General features: G+C 56.7%; 2 protein-coding genes across 3 annotated transcripts in view; one reads left to right on the top strand and one right to left on the bottom strand.

Annotated features, from left to right (window-relative positions):
- Positions 1-13,352, top strand: part of ASB2 (ankyrin repeat and SOCS box containing 2) — a 30,003-nt gene extending 16,651 nt beyond the window's left edge. Inside the window, exons 6-9 of one of the 2 annotated variants that reach the window (XM_022576202.2) lie at positions 925-1,096; positions 8,233-8,797; positions 9,747-9,900; positions 12,626-13,352. In XM_022576202.2, the coding sequence (XP_022431910.2) occupies positions 925-1,096; positions 8,233-8,797; positions 9,747-9,900; positions 12,626-12,762 (1,028 nt within the window). In that variant the 3' untranslated portion in view covers positions 12,763-13,352. The remainder of the gene's footprint in view (positions 1-924; positions 1,097-8,232; positions 8,798-9,746; positions 9,901-12,625) is intronic. The other variant, XM_022576204.3, reaches the window with a different exon arrangement.
- Positions 13,353-17,841: 4,489 nt separating this feature from the next.
- On the bottom strand, positions 17,842-18,791 carry FAM181A (family with sequence similarity 181 member A). Its single transcript, XM_022575864.2, has one exon. It carries the CDS (start codon positions 18,718-18,720, stop codon positions 17,842-17,844), a length of 879 nt encoding a protein of 292 aa, XP_022431572.2. The 5' UTR covers positions 18,721-18,791.
- Between the last annotated feature and the right edge of the window lie 3,394 nt (positions 18,792-22,185).

The raw sequence follows: 22,185 nt of genomic DNA, 5'->3' as shown, positions 1-22,185 counted from the left end.
GAAATCAGTCATCAAAAATTTTAAATTACAAGAAAGCTTGTGATAAGCTGGATGCCCAGAGAGAGGGGATCTGTGGTTAACAGATGCTCTTGATTTCAGCCCTTACTGACATTTCACTGCCGTCTCAGTTCTATTTCCTTCCGGAATAGGGAGGGACTGGGAACAGGCTGCACCGCTCTTTGCAGAGAAACCCCTGCATTCTCTCCATCACCACCAGGAGACGGAGAAGGCGTAGGGGACTGGGCTCACGGGAGACTCTGTCACCAGGCTGGACTCCTCCCTCCCGCAGCACGGCGTAGTGTTCCCTCCAGAGGAGACAAGAAGTAATTCCTCTCTTATTCCTTGAAATGGAAGGCAGGGAAGAGCAAATCCCAATGAATAAAATTATTAGGGTTTTCTTTACGAGGAGGCTCTGTGCCCTCCTAGAGCTGTGAGGACCTTCCTCAGGGCAGGATCTGGATCCTTTTAGGTGGAATGAGTGTTGAGAGCATGGTCTCTGCCATCTGACCATCTGTCAAGGCTTCTGCCATCGGATCATCGGGGTTCAAGTTTTGGCTCTTCCCTTATGGGCTGGGGGTTCTGGGGCCAGTTGCAGAGGTTCTCTGTGCTTCATCGTCCTTGTCTGTGACGTGGAGATAAAGTTGTTACTGATTGCGTGGGGTTACAATATGTTGTGGACTCAAAGAGATAGCATAGGTAAGGCACAGCGTCTGGCACAGAGCAAGCGCTCAGTAAATCCCGGCATCGTTGTCGCAGCTCAGGATGGCAGACGGCGGGTCTCAAGGTAGCAGAAAGGAGCTGGAGGTCCTCTGGGTGATCCAATGTATCACAGTGGTTAGGGCAGCAGCAGCCAGCCCGAGGTGGGCGTTACATCGAGGACAGTGACCGCCCTGATCACTCACCCATCCGCCTCTCCTTTGCCAGGTGCTGAGATCAACACACAGGCCAGTGACCACGCATCTGCCCTCTACGAGGCCTGCAAGAACGAGCACGAGAAGGTGGTGGAGTTCCTGCTGTCGCAGGGTGCCGACGCCAACAAGGCCAACAAGGATGGCATACTCCCGCTGCACATCGCTTCCAAGAAGGGCAACTACAGGTCAGCCCAGGCCCCGCCCCCACCCCTGAGGCTCCTCCCCCGCCCCACCCATTCCTCTGAATGCCCCGCCCACGGGGGTCGGGAGGCCCAGGAGAGGTCAGAGCCCAGGCCACATTTTAGGTGGAAAAGAGGAAGACCCCTCAGCAGTCAGCGAGCTAGGGGGAATGCTTACAACAGCAGGGACAGTAATAGCCAACACCTATGTGGCACCTTCCAGCACTTTACATTAGAAGTGTGTTTAATTCTTTTAACAATTGTACTTTTCATAATTCTTTTAACAGATCTACTGAGGTAGATACGATTATCTTCATTTTTTCTCAAATGAGGAAGCTAAGACAGAGAGGGTGAGCGACTTGCCCAAGGTCACTCAGCCTGCAAATGACAGGAACTCACCTGTTCCAAACGTCACATCTACTGGATTCCACACAGAAAGCCAGATATGAGTCTGGACTAGTGGATATTTCTGTTGGGGATGCAAAGATAACCACTTAGGCAGTTAGCAGGTATACAGGGGATACCTACAATAATACAAATAGTACCATTGATACTAGCTAGTTTTTCTTAAGCACTTACTATGTGCTAGGTACTTTGAGTGAGATGAGAGAAGCTTAAGTTTTCAGGGAGCAATCTGGTGGGATGGAAGGTGCACGCGTGCGCACGCACACACACACACACACACACACACACACACACACAAATTCATGACAAATGAAAGAGCATGAAGAGCTGAGGTCCGTGGTGGTCCTAGAGACTAGCATGGGCTGGAAGCAGAGGAGTGCTAGAGCTGGCTTGTACAGCTCCTGTGAGCTGAGTGATCACATTGGTAGTCTGAAAATGGCCATGGTAAGAGTATTTACACCATGGAAATTAATGATTGTTAGAAATCAGAGGCCCCTCCTCCCCCCAGAGAGCAAGTTGTTAAACCCCCACCTGCACCACCACTAGCTGGAGGGTCAGGGAAGACTCGCCTAGGAGGTAGAATTCTAGCTGCCCATGGAGGGTGCACAGGGCCCAGTAATTTCCATTCGACCAGTGTTCCCCAAACTTTGAGCATTCACAGACATTCTTCCTGATTTTAGATATCTGTACCCTCACTTCTTAGTATTTTCCTTTCAAGACGTTATTATTTTAAATGAATTTATTTTCAAAAGGGAACATTTATCACACTATTAAATTATCAAGTTACAATTAATAAAAAAAACCTTCTCACCTAAAATCCCATCTCATGTACCCCAGACGACACACTTTGGGAAATGCAGCCCTGTCCTCAGCAGGGAGAAGATCCTGCGTGCTGGAGAGTGTGGGTGGTCTCCACTAAGGCAGAGGGAAATGGGGGTGAGAGTGACATCCTGGAGAATGGAGTGGAGACACAAGGAGACAGAGCTGACCCTCAGGGGCCCCAGGCCCTGCTCTGTAGGTACCCGCACAAATGACCAACCAAGGATGCCCTCCTCCCTCCACGCCCCATACATGCACAGGGTAGACCCCGCCTTCTCTGGACCAAGTAGCCGGCCGGCCGTGAGGCAGACATATCTGGGTTTGAATGCCTCCTGAGGCCCTGGGGAGCTTGCTTAACATTTCTGAGCCTCAATTCCCTCTTGTGTAAAATGGGAGGTAGGTGGCACTGCCTTAGGGGCTGTTGCGGGGACTAGTGAAATGGATATACGCGGCTATAGAATGGAAATAAAGCCCTCAGCAGAGCACCTGGCACACAGTAGGTGCTCACTGGGCCTGCGTTCTCTCTTATGTAGGGAGGGTACATTCCATAACTTTTCAGTGAAGCCAATGAAGGGATGAAAGCAACTTCAGTCAGGCAGAGGTGGTGGGCAAGATAGCATCTTGCTCTTCATCTCCAGAAAGATCCAGCATCAGTCAACACACAGGGATTCTCTTAACCTGACTCCAGAGAGATCCCGAGGGAAAGAGACAGAAGGGCTGACCCTTGAAATCTCCTGGTTCACTGGCTCCCCATACTTGCCTGTACAGCGCAGTCACTCTGGGCTATTTTTTAAATGGCACATCCCAGACACACGGAACCAGAATCTCCAGGAGAGAAGGAGCCCAAGTCTCTATCACTGAAAAGCTCTGAGTCAACCAAATACAGCCCAGCCAGACCTCTGGAGGCGGGGGGACCATTGATCTAATCCAAGCCTGATTTTGCAGAGGAGAGACCAGAGGACAGAGATGGGAAGTGGCTTGCCAGAGAGTGGCCGAGCTGGGACTGTCACTTGGCATCCTCCAGTCACACCCAGTGCCTTCAGGTGGAACTAGATGTCAGCAGTCTGGCCCCAGCTGGTGGGGAGTTTGAGAGAGCACTGGGTGTGGCTAAGGATGGCCAGGGAGAAAGGCTGGGCCTCTCTGCAACCACCAGTGTGAATGGCTTATGCTCTCCCAGAGTCTCCCGCTTTGGACTCGTGCTGACTCCCAAAGCCATTTCCCTGGTTATTCACCCTCCATTCTCAGACCTCAGTTCCCTCTCGACCCCAAGACTGAGGGGCCCAGGCCACCTTTTGACGGCTGCCCTACAAAGGAGTAAAGCCGACTCCCAGCAGCTCCTGCCGCCTGGCAGGGCCCGCGGCCAGGCAAGCCCCAAGTGCTGCACTCATTCTCTAGGCACGTGGCATGTGGCCCTCTCACGCTGTCCTCCCTTGGCTGCTTGGGGATCTGATGTGAACCTCCCTAGGCCTTCCGCACTCACCACCTGCCAGGACGCCCTTCCTGTCCGTAGCATGGAAAGCGGCTCCAGCATCTGGGTTCGGTGCTCGCCAGATGGTGCCTTCAGCAATTTTAACTGGAGGGCGTGACATTTGGGCGTGGCTGAGAAAGGAGACCCCAAGACCCCAAAGTCTTAGGCCCCTCCAAGACACACTTCTTCTTTCTTTCTTTCTTTTTTTATAAATTTATTTATCTTTTTTTATTTTTGGCTGCATTGGGTCTTCATTGCTGCACACGGGCTTTCTCTAGTTGTGGCGAGCAGGGGTTACTCTTTGTTGCGGTGGCTTCTCTTGTTGCGGAGCACGGGCTCCAGGCGCACGGGGTCAGTAGTTGTGGCACACAGGCTCAGTAGTTGTGGCGCATGGGCTTAGTTACTCCGCGGCATGTGGGATCTTCCCGGACCAGGGCTCGAACCTGTGTCCCCTGCATTGGCAGGTGGATTCTTAGCCACTGCGCCACCAGGGAAGCCCCAAGACACACTTTTTCTTATTTTTCATTTCCAGTTTAGCAAAGACACCTTATGAGATTAAAACTCAGCACCAAAGATAGACTTATTAAGAAGTAGTATTAGACAAGAGCAGATGGCGCAGGGTCCCTTTAAACTGAATTTAGAATAGCACTGAAACCACTGGTTCTCAACCTTGGCTACACACTGGAACCCTGGGGAACTCTTAAAACCCTGAGGCTTGGGCGCCACTCTCAGAGATATCGCTGTAAGCAATCTGGGTTGGGGCTAGGGCTGCAGGATTTCTAAAAGCCCTCAGGTGCTTTTACCAGACATCCCAGGGGAGAACCAATGTGTAGTTTGTGGCTGACATATAATACTGACTTGTATTTTGGGCCTTCACTAATTTTTAAATATCCTTTCTCTTTTACTTCTAATTTATATTACCTTTGCAAGCCACTTAAAACTCTTTCTGGGAAAGGCAGAATAGAGAACATTTAATACATTAAATTAAAATGCATTTTTCAACACATTCATAAGCAAGTTAGCATGCCCGTTAATTAAAATGGAAACTGAGGCTCAGCGCTCAAGTCCTCCCAGAAAATAAGAGGACAGGCCCCTTTCTCTAACCCCATCCACTCCAGAAACTGGTTTACTGCTTGTACGTTCTGGAGGAAAATGAAGGTTTGCAGCAAAGTTTCTCAAGGCGTGATGCATAGATCACCCACCTCAGATTCCGGGGCCCCTCCCCAGACCTGCTGAATTGGGCCCTGAATGACAGGGCCCAGGAACCTGCATTTTCATCATTCCCTCAGGGATTCTGAGTTGCACAGGGATTGAGAGCACGCAGTTTGCGTCCTCAGCAAGCTCCATTCTCTCTCCGAGGACCCAGAGACCCCTAGGCTTGCTTGTTCATCCAGCAGGTGGCACAGAGTGGCAGTGGGCCTGTTTTTCCTCCTTCGTGGAGGACCTGCTCCTCTGCTCCAGCTCCCAGGGGAAGAGCTGCAGACTTTCCCCCAGAGGGATCCCCCGTGGGCAGGAGTCCCACTGTGCCCTCGGGAACACCCTCAGGCAGATTCTCCACTGGTGGAGCCTTTGCTGGAGCCATAAGGGCTCAGAAAAGAGGTAATCCTCCCTCAACACACACACACACACACACACACACACACACACACACTCACACTGCCAGGTTGACACAGTGCTACCACTGCAGAGCCATTTGTGGGCAGCTGGCTCCCTCGTGAAAGTCAAGTCCGTGGTCAAATTTATACTGAATGCTGGCAGAGGTCACTCCACCGTGACCCGGTGACCCAGGAGGCTGAGCTGGTGGGTGCAGCCTCCGTGCTGGGGAAAGGAGAAGAGAGGGACAGGGAACTAGGCCTCCCAGACACCAAAGTTTCTGCCAGGCAATGGGTACATTTGTTCTCTTCTTAAGGTGCATTTTGAGTACCTGTGGTCCCAGGACCTGCCCGTGGGGGAAATGGGAACGTCCCAGTCTGTCCTGTGGGGTCTCCCCCTCGTCCTCCTGCCCTCCTCCCACCAGCTGGGCTGTGGGAGAGAAGTGATGACATGCAGCGGGGCGACCAACACTCCCCAGGCCTAGGGAGACTGGGGCATCATGGAAAGGCCTGGCTTTGGGCATTCTGACGCCTGCATTCTGTCCTGGCTTTGCCATCCACCTCCAGTCCAACCTCCACCTCCCACCCCACACCCGGGTCTCAGTTTCACCCTCTGTAAAATGGGAGGCTGGACACACTGATCTCCAGACCCCGCCCAGCATTACATTTACTCTTAGCTTGGCCAAGTCCTCCAGAAGCGCACAACAATTAGATAATTTCACTGTGTTATTTTCTGGGACTCTAGGCAACGTCCAGTCACGTTCCCACATTTCTGCCATTTTCCCTTGGTTCGGCAAAGGACCGGTGGAGACCAGCTGTGACCTGCCAGAGATACCAGCCCATCTGGCCAGTGGCCCCAGGCAGTCCCTTTCGCTGTTTTTCCCGTGCTTGGGCATGTTACGGCTGTTAGGGAGCATTTGTTGGCGATGGCTGTGGTCCAGGCTGAGGCCCCGGCCCCCGCCTTTGACCAGAACCTCAACAGAGCGAGGTCAGGCCTCCTGAGCCTGCACAAATAGAAATTAGGAGGCAATTAGCCCCCCTGGGTGTGTGAATTTCCTTTTGAGGTTTGAGAGGCAGATTTTAAGCAAACACAGCGTCACTAACCATAATAATACTTTCCACTGAGATCCTAACGGGAGGTCCCTGGCATCACATTTCTAAGAAGGCAGAAGCCCCAGGAGCCCAAGAGCCAGGAGGCAAAGAGGTGCGGGAATGGGCCTGGTGGCACCTGCTTGCCCTGCCATGGCCACATCCTTGGAGCCCACACAAGGTCACCTGTCATCCGGGAATGTGTGGGTTAGGGTCTGTAATCACGTCAGTGGCAAGAGCTTGGCAGGTGGCAGGGGTCTAGGGGAAGACAGCAAATACAAGGGGTCAGGATTCCTGGGGTCAAGCCCTAGAACTGCTTTATGGCCCTTGATCAGTCACTTCATCCCCCTGAGCCCCGCCTGTTACAAAGAAGGCCACAGACCCACTCTGGCTACCTCCACAGCCTGCAGTGAAGATAAAATGGGGCAGGCAAGTAATGTGTTGTGAAGAATGTAAAACCCTGTGACATAGCAGCTGTCTCCTGACTGCCACACAAGAGGCAGAGGAGTGGTTAAGAGTACGCTCCTCACTCTAGGGGCATCAGACTAGCTGGGTTCAAATCCTGGCTCCGTCACCTACTGGCTGTGTGTCCCTGGGCTTCTCTTTCCTCATCTGTAAATGAGGTTAATGCTAGTACACATCTCATAGGGCTGTTGGGAGGATGTAACAGATTAGCGTAGGTTAAGGGCTGCCAATAGTCCCTGATTCACCAGAAGAGAGCAGAGTCAGGGCTGGCAGCGATCTCCAGCCTCAACCGCAGCTGATCAGCCCTCTCCAAGCCACAGGCAGGGCAGAGAGCCGGGGAGAGGCTAGAGTCAGCCTTCAGGGGAAGAGGCTTTGAGACTCCCAGGACCAGGGAGGCGACCTCATGGTCACTGAGGACTAACTGGGGTCTGGGGCAGGAGTGGCTGGGGCCAGACAGACTTGTCCCCTCCTGTCCCCCAGGACCTGGTGGCTCCACCAAGGCCTCAGGGCAGCAAGACAGAGATGCAGGACAGCTCAGCCCTGGAGTCAGAGGAGGGTACAAATCCTGGTTTTTGTCTCCCGATGTATGGCCTGGGCAAGCCCCCTAACCGCTCTGAGCATTGAGTTTTCTCATCTGGATAAAAGGGAATGACGAGACATACTTTATGGGGTGTTGTAAAGATTAAACCGAATAGTGTTTGTAAAGCCTTTGGATGTCTCCTGGCACATAGTGAGCCCTTGGATATGGCTGTCCCTGCCCGCCCACGCCTACCCACACCCCCAGCCTACCTAGGCAGGGCAGGGTCTAGCTCCATGCTTCACGATGTGGCTCTACTGCCTCCTGAAGATAGTAGCCCAGGCAGTCATTAGGTTTGGGGGCCTTCTAATCGATTCCTTCAGATAATTGAGCTGGGAATGGGCAACACTCCTTAGCCTGAAATAAGTTGGCAAGAGATTCTTGAAACCACAGGCCAGTCTGGCTGAGGTTTTTAAGGACTCAGACTTTGGAGGCTAAGCGTTGTGGGTTTGAAGCCCAGCTCCACTCATTACTGGCTCTGTGATTTTGATAAGGTGGTGGAAGCTCTCTGAGCCTCAAGTTTCCTTATCTGTAAAGCAGACCCACTCTCCCCCAAGTGGTAACTGTGAGAACGGCTGTCTCCGCGGCGCCCCCTGCTGGTGGGTCCGTGCCTCCTCACTCAGTGGTTGCGAGCGGCCGAGCCTGGCCCCTCCGCTCCCCCCGGGCGCGGGTCCGGCCCAGAGGTGCGGGCCGCCCCGTGACCCGCGCGTGCCCGCCCCGCCCGCAGGATCGTGCAGATGTTGCTGCCGGTGACCAGCCGCACGCGCGTGCGCCGTAGCGGCATCAGCCCGCTGCACCTGGCCGCCGAGCGCAACAACGACGAGGTGCTCGAAGCTCTGCTGAGCGCGCGCTTCGACGTGAACGCGCCCCTGGCGCCCGAGCGCGCGCGCCTCTACGAGGACCGGCGCAGCTCAGCGCTGTACTTCGCGGTGGTCAACAACAACGTGTACGCCACAGAGCTGCTGCTGCTCGCCGGCGCCGACCCCAACCGCGACGTCATCAACCCCCTGCTGGTGGCCATCCGCCACGGCTGCCTGCGCACCATGCAGCTGCTGCTGGACCACGGCGCCAACATCGACGCCTACATCGCCACGCACCCCACCGCCTTCCCCGCCACCATCATGTTCTCCATGAAGTGCCTGTCGCTGCTCAAGTTCCTCATGGACCTCGGCTGCAACGGCGAGCCCTGCTTCTCGTGCCTGTACGGCAACGGCCCGCACCCGCCCGCCCCGTCGTCCTCCAACAGGTTCAACAACGCGCCCGGCTCGAGCAAGGCGCCAGGCGTGGTCCAGGTAGGAAGGCGCGTCTGGGGGAGTGCGGCCAGGGCCAGTGCGCTCCGGAGGCTGGGGGGACTAGTGGTTCACTCGCTCCCGAGGCTGTGTGCACCGGAGGCGGGGTGCAGTACACTAGGGAGGCAGCAGAAGACGATGGTTAGCAGGATTTGGAGGCAGCGTGAACTCACGGTCAGTGCACTTTGGAGGGAGTGTAAGCTAGTATTTAGCGCTCTTCGGAGGCAGCAGAACCCGGTGTTAGCATGCTTTAGAGGCAGCAGAACTTAGTGGTTCACGTGAGCGATTAAGTCCTTTCTTTGGTCTGCAGTTTTGGGGGAAGGAACAGTGGAGCAGGGGATTGGTGAGGAACACTGCAAAACTGAGGGGTTCATCGCCCCCAGCAAACCTACACCTTGAATATGAGGTTGATTGACCAGGATCCGGGTGGAGGTGAGAGCAGGCTGGTACAAGGTCAGGTGAGGTGCAGAAAGTCAGTGACCCCAGCGGCAAGACCTGTCCATGGTGATGACTTAAATAAGCCAGAATCTAAAATGAAAAGGAAATTAGAAACACCCTCCTCTTGGAGATATTAACAATGGCTAATGGCCATCACTTATGGGCTATCCTCTGTGTGCAGAGAAGTTTATGTTTATATTACCTTAATTCTCATAAAAAAAAACCCTTGAAGTTGGTGTCATATACCCATTTTCTAGACAAGGACGTTGAGGCTTAGGGAGGTGATGTGACTTGCCCAAGTTGCCCACCTCCCGCTTTTGGCAGCAGTAGGCCTGTGTTGATGAGAGAGGGGTGTGGATGTGGAGAACTGGATTCTACCCTGGGCGTGCCCAGTGTCTGTCCTCAGACGTGTCCCCTGCCCTCACTGGCCGCAGGTTCCCACCTGTAGGATGAGCTTGCCGAGGCAGTGCCCTTGGTCCTGGGTGTCCCAGCACTCGTGTGTGCTCCCTTTCAGTTCTGCGAGATCCTGTCTGCCCCGGAGGTGAGCCGCTGGGCAGGGCCCATCATCGACGTCCTCCTGGACTACGTGGGCAACGTGCAGCTCTGCTCCCGGCTGAAGGAGCACATTGACAGCTTCGAGGACTGGGCTGTCATCAAGGAGAAAGCAGGTAGGGGCTGTCACTGCTGCGGCCGGCAGCTCACCCTGCCTGACTCAGGCCGGGACTCGGGGCCTGTGACTGTTACTGACATTTGATGAGCACCTTCTCGTGCCAGGCTCTGTGCTGCGTGTCACATCCAGTGGCTCCGTGATTCCTCGTTTTGTAAGTGAGGAGCCTGACCCTCAGACTGTCACTTGGCGAGCGTCTCACCACTAGTTAGTGGCAGAGCTGGGCTTCAAACCCAGGCTTGATCGACCCCAACATCCCGCCACTAAATCTCTCTAGGATGCTTTAAACAAAAACTCCGGCTCCCCGCCGGGTATCAGGACCTTTAGAGTAAGTCGCCCAGGATTATGGGCCACTGGGAAGCAGTGTGGTGGGGTGGAGGAGGGAGTTATGGGCTAGGGCATCTCAAACTGCAAAGTGCACACGAAGCACCTGAGCATCTTGTTTAAAAATGCAGAGTCTGACTCAGCAGGTCTGGGGCGGGGCCTAAAAGTCTGCATTTCAACATGCTCCCGGGTGGTGCCAGTGCTGTCAGGTCACCGGTCTAGGGGCCAGGCCCCCGGAGCTCTGGAACCAGGGGCTTGCTGGGTGACCGTGGGCAGGACTCCCCTCTGGACCTCAGTATCTCTGTCTGAACAGAGCAGGTTGGCAGGCTCAATGTCCAGCCCCATCCAGCTCTGCCAGCTTGGGGTGTTTGCAGGGCCGGGTGTGTACCTGGCAGAGTGAGGTGGGCTTTGGCCACGGTCCAGCAGCTGTGTGCAGTGTAGATGGAGCAGCCTAGCTGAGTCAGGCCAAGAATTCCTGTCAGAAATTATGGGCAGGTGAGGCGTCAGAGCCAGTTGAACTGGGCGCTGCAGCCGATACTGAGGAGATGCCTGCCCCGAGGCAATCCAGCTGCCCCAGGGCTTTCTCTGGCGCTAGGGGGCACAGCCCTGTCTCTGACCAAATGTTTGTCAATCACGTAGGACAGAGGCTGACCCACAGAAAGTTATTATTATCCCACCATTGCTGCTGCTGTCCCCAGGTGAAGACGCTGCCTCGTTACCTGTCCAGTTGTCCCACAGCCCAGTGCCCCAACTCTGACTTGCCAGGTTCTCCTTGATCCCTGTGCCCCTTTGAACCCACACTTGCCGTAGGATTTTCCATTTGCACAAATGCCTGGGAGCTCTTGAATTGAGGCCCTTAATAAAGTTACTGGGCTGGCGATAGTGGGGAGGAGGAGGGGGCAGAGGACGGGGGGAGGGTGGGATGGACTTGCCCACTCACTGGGAACTCTAGATGCTCAATAAACAAACGTTCCTTGAATTAATGAATAATTGGTTGCCATCACCGTGACTGGCCACTAGAGGCCACTAGAGAATAGAGCGGTCCTTGCTTAGATGTCGTCCCACCTCTCACTGTCCCCTCCTCAGGCCCTGCCTGGGAAGGGTAATTTCCAACTAAACTGTGTCCATGGGAAAAAAATATGCTGAACCCTTTAGTGTGCTACAAACATTTATTAACAGGAAGAACAAATAGTTCTTAACCAATACTTCTTCCGGTTACTTTAAAGCCCACCCTCCATCTGCGAAACACTTTCCCACGTGCGTGTTGTGACGTTGACATCAGAGACTCCAAAGCCAGCCAGGATACCAGCCCTGGTGGCCCTGTGTCCTTTGCCTACCCAGTGGCCTTTTGCCTTCCCACAAGCTCAGACTTCATTCAGCCGAGTGCGGGTCTGAGCACCCCAGAGGGCAGCCTCGGTCCTGAGATCAGAGGGCAGCGGAAGTGTCAGCAGGGCCGTGATGGGACAGCTAGTGAGACAGCCCTGCAGCTGGCTGGCCTCCCCCCACTCCCCCCACATTCCTGCTGCACCCTGATCTTCCCTGAGTGGCGGTGGCCTCTTTGGCTTGGCACTGCTACTTCCCCTGCCTGGAATGCCCTGCCTCCCTCCCTCCCTCACCCGGCAGATTCCTACCCACCCATCAGGACCCTGCTCAGATGCACCATCTGGTGTGGAAGCCTTTCCCCAAAGCTCCTGAGTGGGTACCCCTGCATCTCTGGCCCAAGCACGGGGCCAGCCACAGTGAAGGGGTCAGCATGTGTTTGTTGAATGAATGAATGGCATTCTTTGATTCAGCAAATACCTACCCTGTTCCCAGGGCTGAAATGAATTACTAGATGGATCAGGTCCTGCTCTTACCTCTCTCTCCCACTCCCCCTGCCCCCGAGGTGAGAAAACTCCACTGAATGAGGCATCCCGGGGGCCTCCTGGAGGAGGCAGCCCGGTAGGATTCTGGGACCTGCTGGAAGCTGCCCAGTCCCTGCCCCTTGACCCTGACTTCTCTGCACCCTCCAGAGCCCAGAGCTGAATTCCGTGCATGGGGGCACTTAAGAGGTCATATTTGCTAAGGCTGTGGGGAGGGGCGGGCTCTGGGCTGGTGTGTAGAGGAGGGGGCACAGGACAAAGGAAATGCCAGTTCTAGTCCCAGGTGTGATCCCCACTAAGCCCTCACCTGTAAAATGGGTTTGGTACCTGCCCTACTACTTCCCTGGGCTGTGCAGACGAATGCGGGGTGACGTCTTTTCAGTTGGCAGGGGCCGGGGTTATGGAGCATGGGGGTAGTCCAGACACCCACTCTCTTAGCCAGCTACGTGGGTTGGCTACTTCCCACAAACCAGGGGTCACAGATGCAAACCGTCTGCCGGTTGCAAATGGCGAATCAGCATCTCTCTCTCCTTTTTCCAGAACCTCCAAGACCCCTGGCTCACCTTTGCCGGCTGCAAGTTCGAAAAGCCATTGGGAAATACCGTATAAAACTCTTGGACACGTTGCCACTCCCAGGCAGGCTGATTAGATACCTGAAATATGAGAACACCCAGTAACCGGGGCACGTGGAGGAGGAGTGGTTCCTCAGACTGTTTCACTGAGTGTCAGGACAGCAGTGGCCCCAAATCCAAGGGGACCTGGTGACAGACGAGGCTGTGGGCTGCCTCCGTTTCAGCGGGGGTAGCGCCGTGATCTCACCGGTCTCTGGGCCAGAGCTTTGCCCAGGGCAGAGGACAGAATGTGTCAAGTAGGAGAAGAACCATGTTTGTTTTCAAATGGACGAGGAGATCCCCAACCTTCTCTGCCATCAGGGATGGCAGAAGGCTCCATTCCTGGGGCCAGGAGATGGGACCAGGGCAGAACTTGGGGTGGTCTGGGGAAGGCAGGGGCCAGCAGGGAACCCTGGCGCCACCTCTGGGCTGTGGCTGGAGAGCTTTCGGGGGTGAGTCTGTCTTTCCCAGACAGCCTTGCTGCAGAGTGTCCCTGTGCCCCTCCCCCTTTGCTCTGGGAAACTCTCCACTTGACTCTGAGCTCTCTCCCCAAAGGTGTGGCCCAGGGGAGTGGGGTGGGGAGACCCCGGTCCCAGAGGGCTTCCTTAGGTACAATAAATGTTGCACAGATGGTGTCCTGCCCGGTGAAGTCCCTTTCGCCAGACCCCTCCGGGGCCTCAGGTCCTTAGCCCAGCTCCTGGCAGGAGTGGGGGAGGAGCAGGTGCTGGGACAGGGTACATGGACCCCTGATAATGTCACTTTGGTTTGGGCTTCTGAAAGGCCCAAGGGAATGTGTCCTTCATTCACCAGAAGAGACCTGACAGCCCCAGGAGAGGGGGCAGCTTCCTGCCCTGTGGTTGGAGTAGCCAAGGTTGGCTTTTCTCTCCCGGTTCAGTTGTCATGGAAACTGGAGCTTCATCACAAACAGGGTCTCAGATCCTACAAGTCTCCTGACACCTGGGCTTGTCCTATACACGTGTCCCCTGGCACTGTCTTCACGTCTTACCCGTTTTGCTACAAAAGCTGAGATACTGGGAAAAACCATTCAAATACCGGCTCCTGTGAGCAAACGCCGGAAGGATGGACATCGTCAGCCCTTGCAAAGGCACCACACTTGAGAGACAGGAAGCCTCGTGCCCCCCATTGCATCCTTCTGTCCTCACGTGGGTGCGGGAGGAGTCCGGCAGGAGCTGCGAGCCCATTTGGGGTGGTGCAGGTGAGAGAGCTGAGGTCTGGCCCGGCTATAGTGCTTTCTCGCCGTCTGAGTCCCGCTGGGCTCGCCAAGATTGCCTTGTTTCCATGGAAGTCCCAGTGACTCATAGGCGCTGCCTTCCCTGACTGGTTAAAGCCACTCAGGTGACACCAGAGCAGGTGACCTTCCTCAGAGTCTGCTCCCGCCCCCACCCCAGGAGAGGCTTCAGCGAGGTTAGACGGAGTTTCTGGCTTTTGGCCAACAAGCAGCTGGGCAGGTTCTGGGAGCACTGGTCCCAGGCTGGCTCTGCTGTCGGCTCACTCCTCTGGGGCCTCAGGTTGCCATCCTTGTGGCCCCTGGTGGCCTTGCTGGCTCTGACACGCTGGCTTGCCATGGAACCAGTAAGTCCCAGTGTCTTCCTGAAGAGGATGAGTCTGACAAATGACACCTCCCAGCCAGGAGTCAGAGGGGACTAGGCCACATCTTGCCCACTCCCTCCTGGTACAGGAGGGAAAACAGGCCCAGAGAGGGGAAGGGACTTGCCTGGGTACACACGACAAATCCCCGGGATTCCAGCCCAGCAGTGCTTGGCTAGAGTCCCATGCTGTCTTGCTTCAGAGATCCTGAGGAAATATTGAAGGAAACCTGCGTCCTCCCAGACTGGGGATGTTCAACCCCAGGGTCCCAGGGGAAGGGGCCAAGGCGGGCTCAGTGCATAGCCGGAGGAAAGCCCTGACTGAAGAATGCCTTTGCTGACCTGGGAGCCAGAGGGGGTGGCAGTCAATGATGGGACAGAGAAGAAAGATGTTGGCTGGGGGCATTTGGGGTGGGGCTGGGTATCAGGCAAAACTCTTAAACCTACAGCACTTCTCAGGTCGCCTTATGTCCTAGAGGGTCCTAACAGGCAGGGGCCACAGGCATGGGGCAGGACGGGGACGCTGGTCTGAGGGAGGTCTCCCCTGGAGGAGGTGAGTCTCAAGGAGGTGGTGGGAGATGTGGGAAGGGGGAGCTCAGCCCCTGGGTTCAGCATCAGCACCGTTTATTTGTAGGATGTGGGGCCCGGCTTGGGAGGCACTGGTCAGAGCCCCTCCACTCCAGTGCCTTGCCCAGCCCCGCACCTCCGAATCACCCAGCAGCTAAAGCGTAAATGCCCTGCTTCCCCCTGGGGGGTCGGTTCTGAGTGGTCAGTGCTCACACTGAGCCAGTGGTTCCGTTTTTTGACCATCTCTGCTGTCAAGAAGACTGTACAGACACCACTCCTGTGCTCACCCAGCTCCTGGGAAGACTTCAGCCTCAGAGGTGTCTAGACAGCATCACCAAACAGTAAGCGTCCTGAAAAGTGTCTTCATTTCGTGAGCAGGGGCACATTTGACCCAGTGCTGGAGATCTGAGCCTGTGAGCAGGAGATGAGTTCCTGGGTTTCATGTTGAGACAACACCATTCACTTCTTGGTTAGGGAAGCAGCTGCTCCTGCTACAGCGGCTGTTTTTTGTTTCTTTGTTTTTAATACTGAAGTTTTCCAAGTTGTGTTTTTCCCCAACTTGCTTCGACGTGGAAAATCACGGTGTCGGGTGCTTCTGTTGAGTGGCACCTTAGTAAAGGTTTCTGCTTCCAGACAAGGCTTTCAGAATTTGAATTAAGGCACTTCCAGGTATCCCCTGGGAAAGGTTGAGCCCCAGAGGAGCTGTGGGGACCCAGGCCCGGTGTACTCGAGCAGCACCCCAAGAAAACATGCCTCCCAGAGCTGAGCTCCTTCTCTGAAGGAGTGCGGGTGGCTGGATGACCCGGGCACCCGTTCCCGTGGGTTGCCCACTCTATAAACAACACTGAAATGTCGGTGTGGAAGGACCTACAGACACCGTCAGATAACTAGGAGAGGTAACTTTGGGTTGGTGCAGCTTTCCATCCTTTGTGAAGTACTAGAGTGCCCGGCACTCACAGCATCCCCACAGCTACCCACGTGGCAGGTCTATTTTCAATCACAGTTTTTGGATGAGGACTTCTGGCACAGAGAGGGTAAGTAACTTGCCCAAGGTCACACAGCTAGCTGGTGGCAGGGCCCAGATTAGAGCTTTTAACACCCTGCTGTACAATGTGGAGGGGCCGAGCCTCATCACAGTGGGTCCTGCAGGGCCTCTGTAATGATGTGCAGGTGGGGAGAGAAGGGGACATGCCTCCTCCAGGCCCCCTCTCTGTTCTTTAAAACCAGAGCAGCCTGAGGCAAGGGCTCTGGCTGAGGACTCCCTACCGCATGAGCCAGATAATAACTCAGGACAACCCTGCCGGCATCATGTGGCCTCATGGCTCTGAAGTCCTCTGAGACCATCAGGCAGAAACCACCAGAAACCCACCGGCTTCCCAGTGAAGCTGCCCCTCCATGTGGATGCCCCTCTCCAGGGGAATCCTGGAGTAAAAACAGGCAGGGTAGCAAGGGCCCTTAGCAATCACTAATCCTGGGACCTTGTGTTAGGAAGGATTCTGAGGCCATATCCGGGCCCCAACAGAGAGAGTATGTGACCAGTTGATGATACTTGCCTTGGACTCAGAAGTGGTGGGTGCATCTGTTTTCTATCTTTGATCTAGTCCCTGCTTTACAGAGGAGGAAACTGAGGCACAGAGCGGGCATTAACTTGTTCAACAGTATGCTGTTGATTTGGGAGCCATAGTCCCCAACCAGGCTGGTCCCCTGCACCTGTCCCGGTCGTGAGAACTGTGTTTTGATGAAATGAGCCGCTTAGCGCCCATGGCAGCCCCTACGCTCTCAGCCACGGAGCCATGCCACACACAGCAGCGCAGATCCTGGGCCAGTGTGAGGTGTGGGCCAGAGCAATGCCCCACCGACTGAGGTCTGCACAGGCATGTGGGTGATCCCTCGGGCTCTGGCTCTGCCGGCCCCCCACCTCCCAAGGCTGCTGGTTTGGGCACTATTGGGGCCAAACCAAGGGCCACTCCCCGCCACCAGTGCCCCCCTCTGTGCATTGTCACAGGCAGAGGCCCTCATCATTCCATTGGCAGGACGCCTAGGGTGTGCCAGGGGCTGCATCAGGCCCTGGAAGAGAGCCATTGGCAGGTAACCTAGCCCAGTCTCTGCCCTGAGGCTGTGACTGGAGTGGAAGGTACTGCAGAGGGAACCATTCTCATCCCACCCCTCATCCTGCAGGTGGGGCAGAGAGGCCCCAGGAGGAAGGCTCCAGCCCCACATCCCACGGCAGAGCCAGGAGCACAGGTCCCCCTGCCCTGGTCCCAGCCTCCCTATTCTCTAGAGCAGTTTGGACCCTCTGGGTAGCCACACCTTCCCCGCTCTGTTCTCTGGCGTGGGGAATCAGAGACTCCTTTCCCGTGAACTGTCTCCACCCTCCTTCCTTGGAATTGAGCAGTTGGGCCCCTGTGCCCATCCCCAGACATCACAGAGGTCTCTGGGCCACTCCAGGCTTCCCCCACAGCCTCTGTAGGTGGCCCTCCATCTGGGCCAGCTAGCATGTCCTAGGCCTGGGGACCATTCAACTTCATGGACCCAAGATGTGAAAACTGCAAAAGAAATGTCTTTATTCTTTTAGCCTTCTTAATATTTACAAAGAACAAGAAGAACAGAACTGAGATTGGCTTACACAGTGGGTGGCAGATGCACAGGTGCGTAACTCTGGCTTTTGGAACGCCTGGCAGGCCAGAGCAACGCCCCGCCGACTGAGGTCTGCACAGGCCTGCAGGTGATCTGTCGGGCTCTGGCCCGGGTGGAGAGGGGCCGGCCTAGCCCGGCTCCACCGCTCCCAAGGCTGCAAGGGCTGGCTGGGCAACTGCCTGAGAAGCCCCTGCCCTCCCCCTCCCCCCCACACACAAAGGGAAGGCTCTCAAGAGGCTACACCACTGCCCAGCCCACTGCTCACCAGGAGAGCTCCTGGGGTCTCCAACACCCCTGCAGGCCAGCGATGGGGACCAAGGCCCTCCCAGCCCGGCTAGAGGTAGCCAAAGACGTTGAAGATGGGCGGGGGCATGGCCGGCTTGGTGGGAATAGGCTTCAGAACCACGGGTCTGTACACTTTCTGCCCGGGGCCTTCCACATCCTTGCAGAAGTGGGCCAGGTCGCCGGGGGAAGCCGAGCTTTTCCGCCAGAGGCCCAGGCTGGGGAGTGGGCTCTGAGGCAAGGCCCCTGGAGGGCCTGGGTAGATGGGCTGTCCATGGTACTGGAAGGGGCAGCAGCTCCAGGCATTGACACGGCCCACCAGGGAGACCCCAGGCATCTTGAGTGGCTCCTTTTCAGCGGGTGCCCTTGGGGATGCGGGCACTGGGGCTGTCTCGGGCCCCAGGGGCTCCAAGCCCTTGCAGTGTTTCTTACCCTCATAGGGAAGTCCCTCCCTGGGGCCCAGTCCCCCCTCCAACCCCACGGGGTAGCTTTGGGTGGGCCGTGGCTCTTCCCAGAAGGAAGCCGGCAGCTGTCTTTTCCTCATGGGCACCTGGCCAGGCCTGGCAGCTTCTGGATCCGGCCCGTGTAAGGTCTGCTCCTTGGAGAGACATTCCTCCCTGTAGGGGTTCCCCAACGCCTTCTCCTTGCAGCACCCACCCCCGCCGGGGCTGGAACTGTGGCCAGAATCGAGGGGCAGCCTCCCAGGCCGGTCCTCGGACCCCCTTTTCAGGTGAGGCTCGGCCCCTCTGCTGGGGAGGCCCCGCGGGAGCCGGGAATACTTCTGGGAGAAGCGTTTGAGCTGCTTCTGCAGGTACTTGCGGTGGTCCACCGAGCGGCGGCAGGGTGCAGACTTGTCCAGGGCCGCCTTGATGTCACTGGATGCCAGGTTCACAAAGTTCAGCAGCATCTTCACGTCGCTGTCGGATGCCATCACCAGGGGACTGCTGCACGGGGCTTTCCATGAAGAGGGCGGCTCTGCAGGCGGCTGGCGGCTCCAGGGAAGGGCACGGAGCTGACCTGGAGGGACACAGCAGCCGTTGGAGTCTCTCTGAGCAACCACACTCAGCCCTCCCCAGAGGCCCCATGGTTGCAGACAGTGGTGCTCACCGCAACACCCCTCAGCCCTGGACAGAGTCCTGGGTCGTGGGACGCTCATTCAAGCCTCTAAGCATTCCCAGCGCATCTGTGATGCACAAACACGTTTCGTCTTCTTGGGTCTGTTGCCCTGCACACGCAGCCGAGGCTCAGAGAGGTCGGGCGACTTGCCCAAGGCGACCCAGCCACAAGTGGCATTGCTGGGGCTGGAGCCCACTGTGTCTCCCACATACCACGCCGCCGGCATCCACAACCTGCCAGCAAGGTTTTCATTCTCTGAGCCGAGGCAACCGCTCCACTTTAAGGCAAGGCCAAGCCCCCTGTCTCCCCGGCGGTGCCCTCCTCCTCCCACCCCCGCCCCCAGCCCTGCTAGCATCCACCCCCCTCCTCAGTCCCCACGCTCCACCCACAGTTCTCACGCAGGACAGGCAGGACCCCCGTCTGGCACTCAAGCCGAGGCCTGCCTGGCGGGCTGATCGCAGGCTGTGGGCAGCAGGGACTCCCCCGTAGGAGCATCTGCAGCAATTTCATGCCTCCTCGGCCGCCGCCCGCAGCACCTCGCCCCTCCCCCAGGCCCCAGCCTGCCCCACGTCCCCACGCAGTGGGGCCTGAGACGCCTGCACCTCCACACTGACCGAGGGTGCGGGGCCCCGGGCCCCGCCGAGGCGGCCCGGCAGGTTCCCCGCCGCAGACCTGGGCCAGGCCCGGCGCGGCCGGCGAGCTCCGTGGTCCGGCTGGAGGCAGTTGTGCAGCCCTCGAGCGGGCTGAATGGAGGACGAGTCCCCGGAGCTGGGGGGCCCCTCAGGCCAATCAGGAGCGCCTCTCCAGATACAAAGCATCCCAATCAGGCGGCAGCGCCCCGTTCCCACATTCTTTGCCGTCACAAATTGTCACCATGGGGACCATCACAAAAAAGACAGCTCCCAAATGCAATCATTTCCCGGTAAATTTCTACCCTTCAGCCCACTCTCCTTCTCGGCCTCCACGCCCCTCCTCCCCTTGACCTCGGTTCCCTGTTTTCTCGAGGGGGCGGGGTGTGTGTGTGTGTGTGTGCGCGCGCGCGCGTGCGTGCACGAACGCGGGTATGTGTGTGTGTGTGTGTGTGCGCGCGCGCGTGCACGTTTAAAAAGTCCAAGATTGAGGAGGGGCTGGGCCCAGAAGAGATGGGCTGGCAAAGCTCCCCCAGACTCCAGGCCTACAGCTGCCATGCTCCAGTGCAGACAGACAATCGGATGGGGTGAGCCGGGGCGGGCTGCTTTCCCCGCTGTCCCTGAGTGTTGAGTGGCTCTCTCTGCTCTCTGTCTCCCTCTTTCCCTCTCTCCTCTGTCCTCTCTGTCTCCCCACCCCCTTCCCAAGGCATCGGGCGCTGGCAGGCCTGCGAGGGCGGGCAGCACACTGATGTTGGAGAGGTAGCCAGGGCAGGACTCTCTAACGAGGTGCTGGGATATCCATGGGAAGGGAGCTGGAGCTCTCAGGAATCTTGTCTTTATGTTTGCTTCCTCAATTGAGCTGCACAAAGCCTGAATTGCCCATTCAGCGCGGCCGGACAAAAGGTTGGCGTTGCACGGTCCCCTAGCATTTGTAGTCAAACAGTTAGGGACTTAAATCGAGTCGTCATGATGGAGAAAGAGGTGGACAAAGCCCATAGAATTGCCATCAGCAAACATTTTCCTGTGTCATATTAGCCAGTCTCCATGGCTCCCCCCGGCCTGGGGACAATGGCACAAGTTTGCACACTTGGCTACTGTCACCGTGCCAACGCTGGCGGGGCCCGCAAGCAGGGCCGCTCTGAGCAGGCAAGGGAGCCTAGAGCCAGCCCCTGGCCCTGCCCACTGACGGCCCAGAGGGAAGGTGAGGCCGCAGGCGGAGGGAAGCTGCCTGGGAAATGCTGATGGGCGAGGCCTCCATGCCAGCCAGCTGGGTGGGCCCCCACCATCCCACGTTCTGCCTCTTCTCTCCCCTCCTCCTTTCCTTCCTCTTCCTTTCTTTTCCCCCTTTCCTCTGCCACCTTCTCCTCCTGTCCCTAGCCAGCTGACACCAACCCACACCTTGACATACAACCTATAATGCCAAGGACTCCTCTCCAAGGCTCCCACTCCCCCAGACTGGGAGCACTGGCAGGGCAGGAGGACTCACCCAGGAGTGGTGGTCCCACCCCCTCCTGCTGGCCAATAGGCAGCCACCGCCAGCACGAGGCGCCTGCCCACAGCACTGGGCTCCAAGCCGCCTCCTCTCTGGCCTGAGAGTCTCTACAGGCAGAATGACGGGTTCGGAGGAGAATTCAGTTTAGGCATTTACGAGCCAGTGCCCTGTTCTCTATGCCCTCTTCCCCTGCTGCTGAGATGAAGGTGACCTTGGACCGGAGCATCCTGGATTATTGGCCCGTATCTGCAGCAGCGTCTGTGTGGCTGAGGGCTAAACCGCTGCCATTGTAAACCCCTGAGATTTAGGGGTTACTTGTTTCTGCAGCATAACCCAGCCCACCCTGACTGGGAGAAGCAAGAAACATCCTTTCTGCTCCAAAATGCCCTGCACACACACGGCTGGAGAAAACACTCTAATGCCTGAGGTCACCAGGTTAGGCTCTGGAACTGCTCTCATCACGGTTCCCCGCTGCCTGCTGCCCGGTGGAGGCTGGGTCAGCCAGTCTGATGTGCGTTCCAGTTCCTCCATAAGCCAGCGCCGGCCCAGGAGACACCTTCTCCATTACTCTCTGCTGGGACACTGGCCCCATTCCTGCCTGGCCTCCCGCACACTCCGTGTCTGCTCCTGCCTGCCCCTCTCTCTGGAACGCCTTCTCCCTTCTAAGAGCATCGAGATGCTCTCGGGCCACTCTGCTCAGATCTCAGCTTCCTTTTAGACTCCAGGGCACCTGCGGTCACTCCAACCCACCTGATGCTGCCTGCCTGTGACAACATCCCCTTGCTTTTCAGCCAGTAATGGACCCTCGTCCCCAACAGGTCCCTGAGCTCCGTGGGAGTTGAGTCTGCATCTTTAAAACTCTCCAGAGCTCTTAACACTGGCTGTTCTTCCACCAAATGCTTTTTGAGGAAAGAGGGAAGGGAGGGAGAAAAACATGGGGTGAAGACAATCGATACTTGTAGGGCATCTGGTTCGCGCTGAGACGCATGCACGTGGACCGTCTCACGTGGCCCTGAGACGGCTCCGACGGTGTGCGTGTGGCCGTCACAGAGGAGGAGCACGAGGTGCAGTTACTTTCCCAAGGCCCCGCAGCTACTAACCGGCAGAGCTTGAACTTGAAGTCAGGACTGTCTGTGTACAAAGCCCTTGCCAGTCCCAC

This window comes from Delphinapterus leucas, chromosome 2 (assembly GCF_059928025.1).
Source record: "Delphinapterus leucas isolate spDelLeu-1000000601 "Yukka" chromosome 2, BTC_Dleu_Yukka2, whole genome shotgun sequence".
Taxonomy (NCBI): Eukaryota; Metazoa; Chordata; class Mammalia; order Artiodactyla; family Monodontidae; genus Delphinapterus; species Delphinapterus leucas.
The sequence above is the reverse complement of the archived record's forward strand: the minus strand, read 5'-3'. Positions and strand labels throughout refer to the sequence as shown.

Bases quoted from the DNA above. Each gene is read 5' to 3' on its own strand.
- FAM181A (XM_022575864.2), bottom strand. From the start codon at position 18,720: ATGGCATCCGACAGCGACGTGAAGATGCTGCTGAACTTTGTGAACCTG.